The 19,381-nt window shown below is 46.3% G+C and overlaps 1 protein-coding gene across 1 annotated transcript in view; it reads left to right on the forward strand.

Moving 5' to 3' along the window:
- Positions 1-2,176: 2,176 nt before the first annotated feature.
- Positions 2,177-19,381, forward strand: part of LOC128752751 (NACHT, LRR and PYD domains-containing protein 14-like) — a 66,271-nt gene continuing 49,066 nt past the window's right edge. The window contains exons 1-9 of the mRNA XM_053854347.1: positions 2,177-3,519; positions 4,165-4,338; positions 5,864-6,040; positions 6,809-6,985; positions 7,967-8,143; positions 8,912-9,088; positions 9,842-10,018; positions 11,544-11,720; positions 12,489-12,665. Of these exons, the coding sequence (XP_053710322.1) occupies positions 2,435-3,519; positions 4,165-4,338; positions 5,864-6,040; positions 6,809-6,985; positions 7,967-8,143; positions 8,912-9,088; positions 9,842-10,018; positions 11,544-11,720; positions 12,489-12,665 (2,498 nt within the window). The 5' untranslated portion in view covers positions 2,177-2,434. The remainder of the gene's footprint in view (positions 3,520-4,164; positions 4,339-5,863; positions 6,041-6,808; positions 6,986-7,966; positions 8,144-8,911; positions 9,089-9,841; positions 10,019-11,543; positions 11,721-12,488; positions 12,666-19,381) is intronic.

Below are 19,381 nucleotides of genomic sequence, written 5' to 3' on the forward strand. Positions count from 1 at the left end.
GAAGGTTCGATTGTCTCCACACTGATGTTCAGAAACTTCAACATGACGAGAGCTTATTGCCTGACTGACTTCATCTCTTCTCCTCAGAGAGGACCATCAGAGCTCAGAGCTTCTCAGTGGTCAGAAACATCCGGACTCTGCACGGCAGGTACAAACATGAACAAGTGAAGGTTTTCATCTGAGATGTTTCTTCGGTTGAGTCTCTTCAGCTGGACACAACATCAAACCTTCTGGAGATGATCCTCCATCATCTGACTTTCTTCTGTTCTGATTCTGTTCCAGCGACTGGAGCAGAAGTTCCTCAGCTATGTGAGCAGAGTCTGGAGGCTTCTGGGTCCAGATGAGCCAGACCCTCCAGAGACTGAGGAAGAGGAGCAGTGGAGGAGCATCAGAGAAGAATTCCTGAAGATCACAGTTCACCTCCTGAGGAACATGGAGGAGGAGGATCTGGCCCAGCGTCTGTGGAGCAGTAAGAACATTCAAACACCTCCAACATGATGAAGATGAAGGACAGGTGTGCATCAGATCTATGAGTCCTTCTGAAGTAGAAGAACCAGCATCTGAAGCTGAAGATCTTCCTCCAGCTTCACCCTCTAGAATAACTTCTTTTCTTCTGAGGATCCACATTAGCTGCCACCAAAGTAGCAGCTCCTCTTCCAGGGGTCCACAACAAACACACATCACACAACATGACACAACGTGACACATGGAGCAACACATGACTGAAACCAAGTCAAGACAATGAAGCCATTCATTCATGTCATCACAGACTATAACTGGGGTGATGGATCCAGGTGATTCCACTGGTCCTTCCTCCTCAGCTGTCGCTGCAAAGGCTTCGCAGCTTCTGCAGCTGTGATTTTGAAAGAAAGCTTCCCTTGAGTGAATGGATGTTGACTCCACTCTCTCCTCGAAGACATTGGAAATGTGTCACATGACAAGTCAGATGACATTTGCGCATCAGCACCATCTGCTGGCTAATAATGGATAGTGCAGCTGTCAGGAGCTCACAAACCATTCATTGAAACAACTGCTGTTTCTTTTCATAACTTGAGAATTTGGGGGCGAATGTTTGATAGAAACCTAGCAGGGCCTTTTCTCAGCCGCTACACTGCCACCATTCTTTCTCTCCTCATGAGGTGTTTGAGAATATACCTGACCCTGACTGGAAGACGACTCCCCCCCAAAACATCCCCATCAGTTCTCACCATGATGGGGATGTGTTTGGGCCTGATGTGCCTCCACACATGTGACTGAAAGGTCTAAATGTGTTTCTGAGACAGCAAGTGTCTTCATCGTTTCTCCACGAATCCAACTGCTAATGTCACCAAGTGCATTTCTCCAACTGTTCACATGAATGTGAGTCATACTCAAGCCTTTTATGGCACCAGGCTTTTGACAGGTCACATCAACCTGGAGCTCAACTTTGGATTTGGGGGTCTCCACACTGCTCAGTCACTTCTCCTTGGCCTCACAGTCAAAGGCGGTCGGAGCTGATGATGCCATCATCTTCTCTTGCTTGTGCCTCCTTCATCGCAGGCAGTAGCTCAGCTCTCCTCTTCCTCACTCCCCAGAAACTCCTCATTGATGTGCACTGAGCTGTTCTTCAGATGAGTCATGCCAAATGTTCCTGAAATCCTTGACAGAGCCAAGAAATGCTGATTCTGCCTGTGTCAGAGAGTCACTGGCATCTTGACTCCTCTGATCATGTGACTTCTCTCTTCACTCAGGAAGTGGTGCTGGAGTGTGTGCAGGGCGACTGAAGAGGAGCCTGCAGAAGAAGTTCCACAGTGTGTCTGAGGGGGTCGCTAGAGCAGGAAACTCTGCCCCTCTGAATCAGATCTACACAGAGCTCTACATCACTGAGGGGGGCACAGAGCAGGTCAACCAGGAGCACGAGGTCCGACAGATCGAAGCAGCAACCAGGCAGCAGACCAGACCAGGAACTACCATCAGACCAGAAGACCTCTTTAAAGCCTCACCTGACACAGACCCACCAATCAGGAGCCTGCTGACGAAGGGCGTGGCTGGCATTGGGAAGACCCTCCTGACACAGAAGCTGACTCTGGACTGGGCTGAAGACAAAGTCCACCACAACTTCCAGCTCCTGTTTCCTTTCACCTTCAGAGAGCTGAACCTGCTGAAAGAGAAGCAGTTGAGTTTGGTGGAACTTGTTCATCTCTTCTTTCCTGAAACCAAAGACTCAGGACTCAGCAGCTTTGAAGGAGTCCAGGTTCTGTTCATCTTGGACGGTCTGGACGAGTGTCGACTCCCTCTGGACTTCAACAGTCGGGTCCTGACAGCAGCTACAGAGTCCACCTCAGTAGACGTCCTGCTGACCAACCTCATCAGGGGGAAGCTGCTTCCCTCAGCTCAGCTCTGGATCACCACACGACCTGCAGCAGCCAATCAGATCCCTCCTGAGTGTGTGGACATGGTGACCGAGGTGAGAGGGTTCACTGACCTCCAGAAGGAGGAGTACTTCAGGAAGAGGTTCAGACGAAAGAAGCAGACCACCGTCATGTCTCACATCAGGAGCTCACGAAGCCTCTACATCATGTGTCACATCCCCATCTTCTGCTGGATCACTGCCACAGTTCTGGAGGACATGTTGAAGAGCAGAGAGACCGGAGAGCTGCCCAAGACCCTGACTGAGATGTACATCCACTTCCTGGTGGTTCAGGCCAAAGTCAAGAAGCTCAAGTACCATGGAGGAGCTGGGACCGACCCAGTTTGGGATCCTGAGAGCAGGAAGATGATGGAGTCTCTGGGAAAACTGGCTTTTGAGCAGCTGCAGAGAGGAAACTTGATCTTCTATGAGTCAGACCTCGCAGAGTGTGGCATCGACATCACAGCTGCTGCACTTTACTCAGGAGTCTTCACACAGATCTTCAGAGAGGAGAGAGGACTGTACCAGGAGAAGGTCTTCTGCTTCATCCACCTGAGTCTCCAGGAGTTTCTGGCTGCTCTTCATGTCCACCTGAAGTTCTTCAACTCGGGAGTCAACCTGCTCGACTCGCAGCAAACATCCAAACTGGCAAAAATCTTCAGACGTCACATCAAACCATTCTACCAGACAGCAATAAATGAAGCTGTAGAAAGTCCAAATGGACATCTGGACCTGTTCCTGCGCTTCCTTCTGGGTCTTTCTCTGCAGACCAGCCAGAGGCTCCTTCCAGGTTTGTTGACACAGACAGGAAGTAGCTCCGGGACCCATCGGAAAACAGCAGAGCTCATCAAGAAGAAGATAAGTGAGAACGTGTCTCCAGAGAGAATCATCAATCTGTTCCACTGTCTGAGTGAAGTGAAGGACACTTCTCTAGTGGAGCAGGTCCAACAGCAGCTCAGATCAGGAGCTCTCTCCACAGATCAACTGTCTCCTGCTCAGTGGTCCACCCTGGCCTTCATCTTACTGTCCTCAGAGGAAGATCTGGACGTGTTTGACCTGAGGAAATACTCTGCTTCAGAGGAGGCTCTTGAGAGGCTGCTGCCAGTGGTCCAGGCTTCAAAGAAAGTTCTGTAAGTGGATCAAACACTGAAACATCTCTGATGATCTGAACTAGGGCTGTAGCCATGTACCGCTATTGATGATCCTCGCGATATTAAAAAATGAATTTTTAATGTCGTGTAAACGGCTCCATCACCGACTGAAGCGACACCAGAACCAGCAAGTGTTGAGCCTCCAAAGAGGGGAAGTGAGGCGCTGACTCCTGGTGCAGGGAAGAGGCTGAGACTCTGACAGTCCTCACTAGGAGACACTGTGTTCCTCTCCAAAACAATGCTGAGCTCATGGAGCTTGGAAAGGGGGGAAATCCAAGCTTGGCCTTCAGCAGCCTGAAGATTTTGGACAGCAGAGAGAGTGAGTTGTGTGAGCAGGGAAAGGAAGTGTTCCAGTCAGGTCTTCATTTGGAAACCTCAGTGATGACAGCAGTGGAGTGGAGAGGCTGTTCTTTCCTTTGGCAACTGAGAGGAAACACACAGCATCAAGTTACACATGGATTTCACTGACTGCAGAATCGCTCTTCACATTTTGATCCATGTCGTGATCATATCGTTAGCGTGACGTGTTTTGCCCACGATAATCGTCAAGCACAAATCTGATCTGGTTACAGCCCTCATGTGAACTGGACATGAACGTTTGATTTCCTTCTTCATTTTATTCAGCCTGAGCGACTGTGGACTGTCAGAGAGAAGTGGTTCCCTTCTGTCCTCAGTCCTCAGCTCTCCGTCCTCTAGTCTGACACAACTGGACCTGAGTGAGAACAAGCTGAAGGATGCAGGAGTGGAGCTGCTGTCTGCTGGACTGAAGAGTCCACACTGTCACCTGGAGACTCTCAGGTCAGAACACATCATCTGTCCAGCTTCACAGCTGAAATGTGAAAGTCAGAGGTGGAGACTGCAGCTTCAGAGAGTCACAGTTTGCTCTTCAATGAAGCAGCTGATTCTCAGTGGCATCAGTCTTCAGCAGGTTCCTCCTGTAGTCATGTGTTTGTATTGTGAAGAAACTCTTCAGGGGACTGTAGAGGTGTTGGTTCTGCTGTAGGAAGTGCTGGTCGCTCTGGTGTGTCGGTCAGAGCACAATGAATGGAGATGGAGGTCCGGTTCAAATCCTTTACTGGAGGCGCAGTACAAAGTATGAAGACTGATCTTTAGAAGGATGTGGGTGTGGATGCAATTAGGTGTGTGGCTGGTTCTGCAACAGAAGAACCATCAACAATGAATATACATAAATACACAATATGTACCAAGAATGAGTCTTAACATCAATATTAAGACCAACCAACAAACTATTAATAAACTGTAAACACATCCACAATTAAATAATACAAAAACCCCAAACGTGGGGGAAAGAAAACAGACTGAAATGAACTCAATTGAGATCAAAGGATCCGCTGCAGCGAGTCTGTCTACACCGCCAGGTAGATAACGTGGCCCATACCACGTCGGAGACAGCGCAACACTACGCTCCACGTACGAAGCGCCGGCCCCACTCTGAGCACTGAAACAGCAAGTAACACAAACGCGCAGCGAACACTTGTAGGAACATCCTGAATGAAACTTACGTTAGTCAAGAAAGCACCATGACACATCCACTCTACCCAACGACTTCCAGCAAAAGAATGAGTTCCGCGATCGCAACGTCAGTAGATTGTGCAACGCTACTCCCAACCAAAACTCTGAAAGGAACAGCACTCACCCATATTGAACAAAAGGGTAAAACCTCACACTGGAACCTTTCTAACAGTTTGAGCTTCTGAAGAGGAACCAAGAAATGCTCCAACCTTCTCCTCCTCCAGATGGACCTTTCCATCTGGAGGACACAATAGAAATGATGTTTGAGTTGAAGACTGGAGACACAGCTTTTGCAGAGGAAGTTGACAACCATGACCTTCATCTGCTGAAGTGACATCTTGAGCTACTTTCTTCTCTGTAACTGAATATTGAAAAACATTTCCTGTTCCACTTCATCTTGAGGATCCAAATCAGACCAACATCACATGAACACATTCACTTGCTCATGTTCCAAACATCAGCATGAACCAATGAGTCAGTAGTTGCTCTGAAAGTCTGCTCTTCTGAAGAAACCTCTGCTGCACTGTGTTAGAGAGGGAGGTGAAGATGAAGTCTCCTCTTGAACAACAACACTTGAGTCGCTCGTTCATCACCACTGTGTTGTTGACTTGGTGTTTGATCAAGTTGATCCTGACTGATATAAAAGTGCTTCAAATATTCCAACAATAATGTGATGAGGATCTTCTTAATGGAAAGAGTTCAGTGGCTCCTCACATCAAGTCTTTCAAGTCTTGTCACAATAGAGGATTGAAAAAGTCTCACTTGTTGATGACACTCGTCTCTTTCACAGCCTGAGACTCTGTGGACTGTCAGAGAGAAGTGGTTCCCTTCTGTCCTCAGTCCTCAGCTCTCCGTCCTCTAGTCTGACACAACTGGACCTGAGTGGCAACAGTTACCTGGAGGATGCAGGAGTGGAGCTGCTGTCTGCTGGACTGAAGAGTCCACACTGTCACCTGGAGACTCTCAGGTCAGAACACATCATCTGTCCAGCTTCAGAGCTAAAATGTGAAAGTCAGAGGTGGAGACTGCAGCTCCAGAGAGTCACAGTTTGCTCTTCAATGAAGCAGCTGATTCTCAGTGGCATCAGTCTTCAGCAGGTTCCTCCTGTAGTCATGTGTTTGAGCTTCTAAAGAGGAACCAAGAAATGCTCCAACCTTCTCCTCCTCCAGATGGACCTTTCCATCTGCAGGACACAATAGAAATGATGTTTGAGTTGAAGACTGGAGACACAGCTTTTGCAGAGGAAGTAGACAACCATGACCTTCATCTGCTGAAGTGACATCTTGAGCTACTTTCTTCTTTGTAACTGAATATTGAAAAACATTTCCTGTTCCACTTCATCTTGAGGATCCAAATCAGACCAACATCACATGAACACATTCACTTGCTCATGTTCCAAACATCAGCATGAACCAATGAGTCAGTAGTTGCTCTGAAAGTCTGCTCTTCTGAAGAAACCTCTGCTGCACTGTGTTAGAGAGGGAGGTGAAGATGAAGTCTCCTCTTGAACAACAACACTTGAGTCGCTCGTTCATCACCACTGTGTTGTTGACTTGGTGTTTGATCAAGTTGATCCTGACTGATATAAAAGTGCTTCAAATATTCCAACCATAATGTGATGATGATCTTCTGAATGGAAAGAGTTCAGTGGCTCCTCACATCAAGTCTTTCAAGTCTTGTCACAATAGAGGATTGAAAAAGTCTCACTTGTTGATGACACTCGTCTCTTTCACAGCCTGAGCAGCTGTGGACTGTCAGAGAGAAGTGGTTCCCTTCTGTCCTCAGTCCTCAGCTCTCCGTCCTCTAGTCTGACACAACTGCACCTGAGCTACAACAGGGACCTGAAGGATGCAGGAGTGGAGCTGCTGTCTGCTGGACTGAAGAGTCCACACTGTCACCTGGAGACTCTCAGGTCAGAACACATCATCTGTCCAGCTTCAGAGCTGAAATGTGAAAGTCAGAGGTGGAGACTGCAGCTTCAGAGAGTCACAGTTTTCTCACCACTTTGCTCCAACACTCCAGTGAGCTGTGTTGTGCTGAGTCAGCAGAGTTGGCATCAAACAGAACATGGTGTGAGGTTGAGAGGACCAGAGGAAGATTCTCTGATCAAAGTCCAACTCACTCATGAAACAGTTGCTCTGCTGACCCCCCACACAGAGGTCTAGTCTGTAGCAGGCTCCACTGCGCCCCCCAGATGCTGCTCTCTTCAACATGGGCACTGGAAAGTGAATTTGTTGAGGGGGACACTTCCTGTCTGGGACGGTTAGCAGGCGAGTGAAATCAGGACAAACGTCTCCTCACTGCATCACACCTGCTCCTCCACATATTCCTGCTGATCACAGATGGTTTCCGTCTGCTGGCAGTGTCCACACCTCAACAAGGACGGTTCCACTGACAGAGCAAGGCTGAAGCCACGTCCACCACTGGAGCAGTCCACATTCTGAACCTCCAGACACACAACATGGTGACATTCACACTGAGTGGCTTCAAGTTAGCGACTGAAGGCTGCGACTTTTGGAGACGATTGAAGACTCGCTTGTTCTGATCAGAGCTGAAGTGGAACAAAAAGTGGATGGAGTTCAGAGAGTTCAGTCGACACAATGACCTCCACACATGCAAGAGAATCTTCACTCACTTCCACCACGTGATAAACACAAGAACCTTGAGATACTGTGGAGGCAAGCAGCCGGTGACCTGAGCACCTTCAAGTAGCTAGTTTCAAGTGTGATCATCAAGAAGAGGAAGATTCATCAGTAGAAGCTCCTACATTTCTACCACAATGATCTTCTGAATGGAAAGAGTTCAGTGGCTCCTCACATCAAGTCTTTCAAGTCTTGTCACAATAGAGGATTGAAAAAGTCTCACTTGTTGATGACACTCGTCTCTTTCACAGCCTGAGACTCTGTGGACTGTCAGAGAGAAGTGGTTCCCTTCTGTCCTCAGTCCTCAGCTCTCCGTCCTCTAGTCTGACACAACTGGACCTGAGTGAGAACATGGACCTGAAGGATGCAGGAGTGGAGCTGCTGTCTGCTGGACTGAAGAGTCCACACTGTCACCTGGAGACTCTCAGGTATGGACACATCATCTGTCCAGCTTCAGAGCTGAAATGTCAAAGTCAGAGGTGGAGACTGCAGCTTCAGAGAGTCACAGTTTGGTCTTTAATGAAGCAGCTGATTCTCAGTGGCATCAGTCTTCAGCAGGTTCCTCCTGTAGTCATGTGTTTGAGCTTCTAAAGAGGAACCAAGAAATGCTCCAACCTTCTCCTCCTCCAGATGGACCTTTCCATCTGCAGGACACAATAGAAATGATGTTTGAGTTGAAGACTGGAGACACAGCTTTTGCAGAGGAAGTAGACAACCATGACCTTCATCTGCTGAAGTGACATCTTGAGCTACTTTCTTCTCTGTAACTGAATATTGAAAAACATTTCCTGTTCCACTTCATCTTGAGGATCCAAATCAGACCAACATCACATGAACACATTCACTTGCTCATGTTCCAAACATCAGCATGAACCAATGAGTCAGTAGTTGCTCTGAAAGTCTGCTCTTCTGAAGAAACCTCTGCTGCACTGTGTTAGAGAGGGAGGTGAAGATGAAGTCTCCTCTTGAACAACAACACTTGAGTCGCTCGTTCATCACCACTGTGTTGTTGACTTGGTGTTTGATCAAGTTGATCCTGACTGATATAAAAGTGCTTCAAATATTCCAACAATAATGTGATGATGATCTTCTGAATGGAAAGAGTTCAGTGGCTCCTCACATCAAGTCTTTCAAGTCTTGTCACAATAGAGGATTGAAAAAGTCTCACTTGTTGATGACACTCGTCTCTTTCACAGCCTGCTAGAGTGTGGACTGTCAGAGAGAAGTGGTTCCCTTCTGTCCTCAGTCCTCAGCTCTCCGTCCTCTAGTCTGACACAACTGGACCTGAGTGAGAACTGGTACCTGGAGGATGCAGGAGTGGAGCTGCTGTCTGCTGGACTGAAGAGTCCACACTGTCACCTGGAGACTCTCAGGTCAGACATGTTGATCAATATTTATTGATCTGGAAACAGGTTCTGATGTTACAGCTCCATTTCTAGATTTCACTTCCTCTTTTTCTTCTTCTTCTTCTGATTTTTCCAAAGAAATGATCCACTTTTCTGAAGTCTTTCTGAAACAACATGGACTGTTTAGTGTCTCTTTCTTGTCCATCATAGTGACTGATGTTTGTCATGTTGCTGAGAAAACACTTGGTTTTCTCTTCTTGTCCAGGTGTTTTCTGCTTCACTACAGTTTGACTTTGTTTCTCTCAAGTCTCCATTTCTGCTTCACACATTCCTCCAGTGGATTTATGGTTTGATATTGAAGATATTGAGGACAATGTTCATCTGCTCCAATAGAATCATCATCTCTGCAGCTCATGTTCATGATATTGGAGCAGAATCACACTGTTTTTCATCAGAGCTCTTTTCTCTGTTGGGTCCACTGAGTTTGACTTTGAGATGTTTTGTCATCATCATCTCCATGTTTCTTTCTTCTTGTTGCTCTTTTGACCAATAATAGGATTCAAAAACACTTTGGCCTCACAACAGTCGCAGTGTTTCAGACATGTTTGATCAAGTTGATCCTGACTGATATAAAAGTGCTTCAAATATTCCAACAATAATGTGGTGATGATCTTCTGAATGGAAAGAGTTCAGTGGCTCCTCACATCAAGTCTTTCAAGTCTTGTCTCAATAGAGGATTGAAAAAGTCTCACTTGTTGATGACACTCGTCTCTTTCACAGACTGAGCTACTGTGACCTGTCAGAGAGAAGTGGTTCCCTTCTGTCCTCAGTCCTCAGCTCTCCGTCCTCTAGTCTGACACAACTGGACCTGAGTGAGAACAGGGACCTGGAGGATGCAGAAGTGGAGCTGCTGTCTGCTGGACTGAAGAGTCCACACTGTCACCTGGAGACTCTCAGGTCAGAACACATCATCTGTCCAGCTTCACAGCTGAAATGTGAAAGTCAGAGGTGGAGACTGCAGCTTCAGAGAGTCACAGTTTGCTCTTCAATGAAGCAGCTGATTCTCAGTGGCATCAGTCTTCAGCAGGTTCCTCCTGTACTCATGTGTTTGTATTGTGAAGAAACTCTTCAGGGGACTGTAGAGGTGTTGGTTCTGCTGTAGGAAGTGCTGGTCGCTCTGGTGTGTCGGTCAGAGCACAATGAATGGAGATGGAGGTCCGGTTCAAATCCTTTACTGGAGGCGCAGTACAAAGTATGAAGACTGATCTTTAGAAGGATGTGGGTGTGGATGCAATTAGGTGTGTGGCTGGTTCTGCAACAGAAGAACCATCAACAATGAATATACATAAATACACAATATGTACCAAGAATGAGTCTTAACATCAATATTAAGACCAACCAACAAACTATTAATAAACTGTAAACACATCCACAATTAAATAATACAAAAACCCCAAACGTGGGGGAAAGAAAACAGACTGAAATGAACTCAATTGAGATCAAAGGATCCGCTGCAGCGAGTCTGTCTACACCGCCAGGTAGATAACGTGGCCCATACCACGTCGGAGACAGCGCAACACTACGCTCCACGTACGAAGCGCCGGCCCCACTCTGAGCACTGAAACAGCAAGTAACACAAACGCGCAGCGAACACTTGTAGGAACATCCTGAATGAAACTTACGTTAGTCAAGAAAGCACCATGACACATCCACTCTACCCAACGACTTCCAGCAAAAGAATGAGTTCCGCGATCGCAACGTCAGTAGATTGTGCAACGCTACTCCCAACCAAAACTCTGAAAGGAACAGCACTCACCCATATTGAACAAAAGGGTAAAACCTCACACTGGAACCTTTCTAACAGTTTGAGCTTCTGAAGAGGAACCAAGAAATGCTCCAACCTTCTCTTCCTCCAGATGGACCTTTCCATCTGCAGGACACAATAGAAATGATGTTTGAGTTGAAGACTGGAGACACAGCTTTTGCAGAGGAAGTTGACAACCATGACCTTCATCTGCTGAAGTGACATCTTGAGCTACTTTCTTCTCTGTAACTGAATATTGAAAAACATTTCCTGTTCCACTTCATCTTGAGGATCCAAATCAGACCAACATCACATGAACACATTCACTTGCTCATGTTCCAAACATCAGCATGAACCAATGAGTCAGTAGTTGCTCTGAAAGTCTGCTCTTCTGAAGAAACCTCTGCTGCACTGTGTTAGAGAGGGAGGTGAAGATGAAGTCTCCTCTTGAACAACAACACTTGAGTCGCTCGTTCATCACCACTGTGTTGTTGACTTGGTGTTTGATCAAGTTGATCCTGACTGATATAAAAGTGCTTCAAATATTCCAACAATAATGTGATGAGGATCTTCTTAATGGAAAGAGTTCAGTGGCTCCTCACATCAAGTCTTTCAAGTCTTGTCACAATAGAGGATTGAAAAAGTCTCACTTGTTGATGACACTCGTCTCTTTCACAGCCTGAGACTCTGTGGACTGTCAGAGAGAAGTGGTTCCCTTCTGTCCTCAGTCCTCAGCTCTCCGTCCTCTAGTCTGACACAACTGGACCTGAGTGACAACAGGGACCTGAAGGATGCAGGAGTGGAGCTGCTGTCTGCTGGACTGAAGAGTCCACACTGTCACCTGGAGACTCTCAGGTCAGAACACATCATCTGTCCAGCTTCAGAGCTAAAATGTGAAAGTCAGAGGTGGAGACTGCAGCTCCAGAGAGTCACAGTTTGCTCTTCAATGAAGCAGCTGATTCTCAGTGGCATCAGTCTTCAGCAGGTTCCTCCTGTAGTCATGTGTTTGAGCTTCTAAAGAGGAACCAAGAAATGCTCCAACCTTCTCCTCCTCCAGATGGACCTTTCCATCTGCAGGACACAATAGAAATGATGTTTGAGTTGAAGACTGGAGACACAGCTTTTGCAGAGGAAGTAGACAACCATGACCTTCATCTGCTGAAGTGACATCTTGAGCTACTTTCTTCTTTGTAACTGAATATTGAAAAACATTTCCTGTTCCACTTCATCTTGAGGATCCAAATCAGACCAACATCACATGAACACATTCACTTGCTCATGTTCCAAACATCAGCATGAACCAATGAGTCAGTAGTTGCTCTGAAAGTCTGCTCTTCTGAAGAAACCTCTGCTGCACTGTGTTAGAGAGGGAGGTGAAGATGAAGTCTCCTCTTGAACAACAACACTTGAGTCGCTCGTTCATCACCACTGTGTTGTTGACTTGGTGTTTGATCAAGTTGATCCTGACTGATATAAAAGTGCTTCAAATATTCCAACCATAATGTGATGATGATCTTCTGAATGGAAAGAGTTCAGTGGCTCCTCACATCAAGTCTTTCAAGTCTTGTCACAATAGAGGATTGAAAAAGTCTCACTTGTTGATGACACTCGTCTCTTTCACAGCCTGAGCTACTGTGGACTGTCAGAGAGAAGTGGTTCCCTTCTGTCCTCAGTCCTCAGCTCTCCGTCCTCTAGTCTGACACAACTGCACCTGAGCTACAACAGGGACCTGAAGGATGCAGGAGTGGAGCTGCTGTCTGCTGGACTGAAGAGTCCACACTGTCACCTGGAGACTCTCAGGTCAGAACACATCATCTGTCCAGCTTCAGAGCTGAAATGTGAAAGTCAGAGGTGGAGACTGCAGCTTCAGAGAGTCACAGTTTTCTCACCACTTTGCTCCAACACTCCAGTGAGCTGTGTTGTGCTGAGTCAGCAGAGTTGGCATCAAACAGAACATGGTGTGAGGTTGAGAGGACCAGAGGAAGATTCTCTGATCAAAGTCCAACTCACTCATGAAACAGTTGCTCTGCTGACCCCCCACACAGAGGTCTAGTCTGTAGCAGGCTCCACTGCGCCCCCCAGATGCTGCTCTCTTCAACATGGGCACTGGAAAGTGAATTTGTTGAGGGGGACACTTCCTGTCTGGGACGGTTAGCAGGCGAGTGAAATCAGGACAAACGTCTCCTCACTGCATCACACCTGCTCCTCCACATATTCCTGCTGATCACAGATGGTTTCCGTCTGCTGGCAGTGTCCACACCTCAACAAGGACGGTTCCACTGACAGAGCAAGGCTGAAGCCACGTCCACCACTGGAGCAGTCCACATTCTGAACCTCCAGACACACAACATGGTGACATTCACACTGAGTGGCTTCAAGTTAGCGACTGAAGGCTGCGACTTTTGGAGACGATTGAAGACTCGCTTGTTCTGATCAGAGCTGAAGTGGAACAAAAAGTGGATGGAGTTCAGAGAGTTCAGTCGACACAATGACCTCCACACATGCAAGAGAATCTTCACTCACTTCCACCACGTGATAAACACAAGAACCTTGAGATACTGTGGAGGCAAGCAGCCGGTGACCTGAGCACCTTCAAGTAGCTAGTTTCAAGTGTGATCATCAAGAAGAGGAAGATTCATCAGTAGAAGCTCCTACATTTCTACCACAATGATCTTCTGAATGGAAAGAGTTCAGTGGCTCCTCACATCAAGTCTTTCAAGTCTTGTCACAATAGAGGATTGAAAAAGTCTCACTTGTTGATGACACTCGTCTCTTTCACAGCCTGAGACTCTGTGGACTGTCAGAGAGAAGTGGTTCCCTTCTGTCCTCAGTCCTCAGCTCTCCGTCCTCTAGTCTGACACAACTGGACCTGAGTGAGAACATGGACCTGAAGGATGCAGGAGTGGAGCTGCTGTCTGCTGGACTGAAGAGTCCACACTGTCACCTGGAGACTCTCAGGTATGGACACATCATCTGTCCAGCTTCAGAGCTGAAATGTCAAAGTCAGAGGTGGAGACTGCAGCTTCAGAGAGTCACAGTTTGGTCTTTAATGAAGCAGCTGATTCTCAGTGGCATCAGTCTTCAGCAGGTTCCTCCTGTAGTCATGTGTTTGAGCTTCTAAAGAGGAACCAAGAAATGCTCCAACCTTCTCCTCCTCCAGATGGACCTTTCCATCTGCAGGACACAATAGAAATGATGTTTGAGTTGAAGACTGGAGACACAGCTTTTGCAGAGGAAGTAGACAACCATGACCTTCATCTGCTGAAGTGACATCTTGAGCTACTTTCTTCTCTGTAACTGAATATTGAAAAACATTTCCTGTTCCACTTCATCTTGAGGATCCAAATCAGACCAACATCACATGAACACATTCACTTGCTCATGTTCCAAACATCAGCATGAACCAATGAGTCAGTAGTTGCTCTGAAAGTCTGCTCTTCTGAAGAAACCTCTGCTGCACTGTGTTAGAGAGGGAGGTGAAGATGAAGTCTCCTCTTGAACAACAACACTTGAGTCGCTCGTTCATCACCACTGTGTTGTTGACTTGGTGTTTGATCAAGTTGATCCTGATGGAGACTCACTGTGAGCACTGTTATGAGGTGCAAGTGATTCTTCTGACCATGTCAGCATTGTATCCATCATGTCCAACTCCAAGCTGGATAAACCTGAAGGCTTATTGAAGGCTTACTGTCCTGACATGCATTCATGCTTGATGCATATCAGCTGATGTGTGTTTGAGCAGCGAGGAGGGTGTGGCCTCAGGCCATCAACACCTTAGATCAAGGGCTGCAGAAGGATGAGGCAGATTCTTCTCCTCAGGAAAAATGGGCCAAAAAAGAGACTTGACTGACTCGGAAAAGTCAACCATAGTTGAGAGTCTTTCAGAGGGATGCAGCGCTCTTGAAATCTCTGAGATACTGGGGCGCTGTTGAGTTGTCCAATGCGGCAGCAACACGTTGCGTTCAGGTGGGAAAAGAACGAGAGACGTCAATTCTTCTGGTCCAAAGATGATCTTGTTTATTAGCCAGACACACGCATCTTTCTCATGCTGTGACCGCAGCTTACTGGAGCAGGTGACAACCGAAAAGGTGATTTTGAACTGGCCATGACACAGTAGCGCCACCCAGTGGTACTTTCATGTACAGCACCAGAACACTTCTCACACCCAGAAACTGGGAACACGTTGTTTCGCTTGACGGGCGCCTTCACAGAACCATCAAACCTTCTGTTGCAAATAGTCAGCAGGGTCGCAAGACACCTGTCCAGAAGCGAAGAGGCAGTGATGGATACATGAGGCGTCATCAAGCGTCTCAACACAAGGACACACTGTGTTGAAACTGTGTGAGTGAACACTGACACCTGCTGGACACTAACAATCCCTGCAGGCCGGTATACAATAATATCCTTGTCATGTCTTTGCATTCATATTGCATTATTCCATATCTTTAACTTATGTCAACATGTATCATCATGTGAAAACGAATGTGGATGCTTGGTTTTTAGACGTTTTTATTCAAAAAAATCCTTTTTTTCCCCAACGTTTGAAACATTTCTAGATGAGGTCTGTTGCGTTTCTTGCAAAAACGAATGTGAATAGTGAAGTAAGTAACTGAGAGTCACCTTGAAATTAGTTTGAATGATCATGGAACAAGACAAGTGGAAAACACTGTGGCCTCACAACAGTCGCAGTGTTTCAGACATGTTTGATCAAGTTGATCCTGACTGATATAAAAGTGCTTCAAATATTCCAACCATAATGTGATGATGATCTTCTCAATGGAAAGAGTTCAGTGGCTCCTCACATCAAGTCTTTCAAGTCTTGTCACGATAGAAGATTGAAAAAGTCTCACTTGTTGATGACACTCGTCTCTTTCACAGCCTGAGCAGCTGTTTCCTGTCAGAGAGAAGTGGTTCCCTTCTGTCCTCAGTCCTCAGCTCTCCGTCCTCTAGTCTGACACAACTGGACCTGAGTCAGAACTGGGACCTGAAGGATGCAGGAGTGGAGCTGCTGTCTGCTGGACTGAAGAGTCCACACTGTCACCTGGAGACTCTCAGGTCAGAACACATCATCTCCTCTCTTCAGTTCTGCTCCACCACTGGACGGTTCTTCTGCTCTCATGGTTTTCTAAAACACTGCTTCTCCTTCATTACAGTCTGAGAGGGTGTAAGATCTCAGAGAGAGGCTGTGCTTCTCTGGCCTCAGCTCTGACCTCTAATCCCTCCCACCTGAGAGAGCTGGACCTGAGCTACAACCATCCAGGAGGACCAGGACTGGAGCTGCTGTCTGCTGGACTGAGGAGTCCAGACTGGAGGCTGGAGACTCTCAGGTATGGACAGAGCAGCAGAACTGACTGACTGAGCTCCAAAGAGCTTCAGACTGAACATGTGATCCAGGAGCAGACAGAGAGGATGTGGGTGTGTGAGGCTGCTCAGACTCTTCATCTGAACTGAGCACATGAATCCAAACACATGACATGTTCTCCTGCTGGACACCAGTGGAAGCACCAAGGAGACAGTAGAGACTGAGCAGCTGCTTCGAGATCCATCTTTGTTGTCATCAACAGTCATGAAAGAGCCGTCCACTTAACGGCAGGAGATAATAGTCTTGAAACATCTGAAGTCACATGGATCTGCTCTCATCCTTCTCTCTCTTTCTTCCTCCAGGCTGGAACCCTGTGGACCAGAGTGGTTAATGATCTGACCAGAAGAAGTGTGAGTGTTTGATTGATCCATGAGAACTGCTGGACTCTGTCAGCTTCTAGTGGAGCAGCTGTGATGTTGGTGGATCATGTGAGCCTTGAATCTGCTGCTGGAACTTGTCTGCATCAAGTCCAGGTCACTGGCCAGAACACTGCTCACCAACATGGTGTCCAGCAGAAGCTGGTTGTCCAGCAGCAGCTAGTGAGGAGCCTCCGTGCAGATCTAGAAGCAGCACTGTTGACTTTCCTCATCATCACATATGGAGTCATTCACTCTCTTCAGTCTTTGACTCCAGAGTCACATGAGTTTGGAAGATCATCACCTTCTCACTGGAGTCTGAAGATCTCAGTGTTCTTCCATCGTCATCACTGCACCTGTCTTGCAATCTGTCCCCTTAAAATGGGACCATCACCCCAAAAATACTGCATCCATGTTCACAAATAAAGTGATATTGATGGACAGAGAAAATAACAATACGACCCATAGTGAAAAAGCTCAGCGCTTAGAACAACGGCTTCACCAGACTCGGAAATGTCCTCAATAGAAACAAGAGCACTTTTTATGAAGATGGTGAAAAAGCAGGAGAGATTCTGGCTCTGCAGCTGAAGGGAGCAAGAACCAAAGAATCAGTGCTGTGGTCACAGACGAAGGGAAGAGAACTACACAGTCACTCACTATGAATGGTACTGTGAGAGTTTTATAGAGGTCACTTCTGGTAGCCACACATTCAACACTTTTTTTTCCAAAACCTAGTATTGCCACAAGTGGCTGATCATCTTGTTCACAATCTTGAGCGGTCGATCACACCAGTAGAAATAGAAGATGGACTCAGATCACTGCAGACCTGAAAGTCTCCAGGGCCAGATGGCTTTCCCACTGAGTTGGATGAGTGACTGATGACTCAGTTGTCCCCTGTTTTGTCAACAGTCTTTGTAGAGTCTTTTAAAACTGGGCATCTTCCAAACACTCTGAATCAGACATGCATCACACTCTGAGCAAAACAAGACAAGGATCCTACTATCTGTGCATCATATGGGCCATATGGGTTTCTTTGTTGAATCACGGTGATAAAACAGCTGCTGTTCGAACAAACAACAGATATTGGTCACCACACTGGGCAGGGATGTTCTCTTAGCCGTCTGTGGTTTGTTTGAGCCATGGAGCCTCTTGCTGTGGCTCTGAGATCAGACAAGTCCTTGACAGGCAAACAGAGAGGAGATGAAGAAGACAAGTCTCCTTATACGCCGATGATTTGCTCATTTATACATCACAAACAGAGACAGCAATTCCAAACATTCGAGATTTGTTAAAACTATTTGGCGAAATATCAGGATATAAACTTAACCTAAAAAAAAGTCAGCTATTTCCACTGAATGTGGACATTAGAAATATAGTAAAATGTCTACATTGTAAGAGCTGCTCACGCTTCAAGCCCTAAGAGACGAGCTGAAAGCGTCTCGCGATGCAATTCTAACTGACTTCAAAACCGAGATTCTGGTTCTGCGACAGGAACTCAAACATGAATTGGAATCTATTCGCTCGGAGACCTCCGCTAGTTTAGCTAGTAGTCAAAGCCAAGCTACGAGAGGCTAAGGTCGTATACAGCCTTTACTACCCGGCCAGACTGTCTGTCACTTTCAATGGAGGAGGCCACACTTTCGACTCTCCTGACACTGCGGAAGATTTCGATCGCTCCAAAATTCAGCCTTCGCAAGGAGAGTGAAGACTAGACAGCCCCGATCTTTTGATCTCTCATGAACAAGTGTGAGACGGGATTCACTGAACTCAAGTGAGGACGCCTTTACAAGTTACAAGTTGTGATTTCTCAGTTTACGTTTTACAACATATACATATATAATGTGGTTCTGATACTCTTACAGTTTCATTGTTCTTGTGGGCAACTGTTTTGAAATATCTAGTTAAAATGGGAGTTTTAGCTTAACAAGTTTAAGTGCAGCTACTTAGGTGTTACATCACCACGTGTGTCTTTGACTGGGGAGGTTTTGCTCATCAGTTCCAGAGGGGTGTGAGGGGTGGGGGGCGAGTTCATGGACGTTAAAAGAAAGCTTTTTGTTTCATTGTTTGGTTTGTTTCTTTTTCTTTTTTTCACTTCCATCATGCGGTCCACCTATGTAAAATTGTTTTCCTTGACGTTGTATGGTAGATATTAGTGTCAGTGGGGAGAGCCTGCTGCAGTATGTTAGTTGGAATGTAAAAGGACTTAATCATGCCATTAAAAGGGGAAAGATTCTGAGCCACTGAAGAAAGTTGAAGGCGGATATAGTCTTTATGCAGGAAACGCACTTCAAGTGTCAAGATAGACACAAACGACGCAAAGCTTGGATTGGTCAGGTTTTTCACTCTGAATTGAATTTCAAATCAAGAGGAGCCGCCGTCGTAGTCCGGAAAAATATCCCATTGATTTCTTCAGAAGTCATTTCAGACACTCGGGTGGATTTATTTGAGTTTGTCAGAGTCAGCTGAACAATGTTCCAGTCATCCTTGCAAGCATTTATGCACCCAACTATGATGATGAGGGCTTCTTCAAAAACATGTTTTCATCCATTTAAACAAATATCGTTTAATTCTGGGAGGTGATTTCAACTCTGTTTTAGATTCACATTTAGACAGATCATCTAAAACCATCCAGCCAATCACCAAATCAGCTCAATTCCTAAAACATTTCTTACAGACTTATAAACTGGTCGACCCCTGGCGTTTGAAAAACCCTACAAATCGGGCATATTCTTGTTTTCTCTCCCGTCCATCGCTCTTATTCAAGAATTGATGACTTCTTAATTGATTGTGTTTTTCTA

This window comes from Synchiropus splendidus, chromosome 1 (genome assembly GCF_027744825.2).
Source record: "Synchiropus splendidus isolate RoL2022-P1 chromosome 1, RoL_Sspl_1.0, whole genome shotgun sequence".
Classification (NCBI taxonomy): Eukaryota; Metazoa; Chordata; class Actinopteri; order Syngnathiformes; family Callionymidae; genus Synchiropus; species Synchiropus splendidus.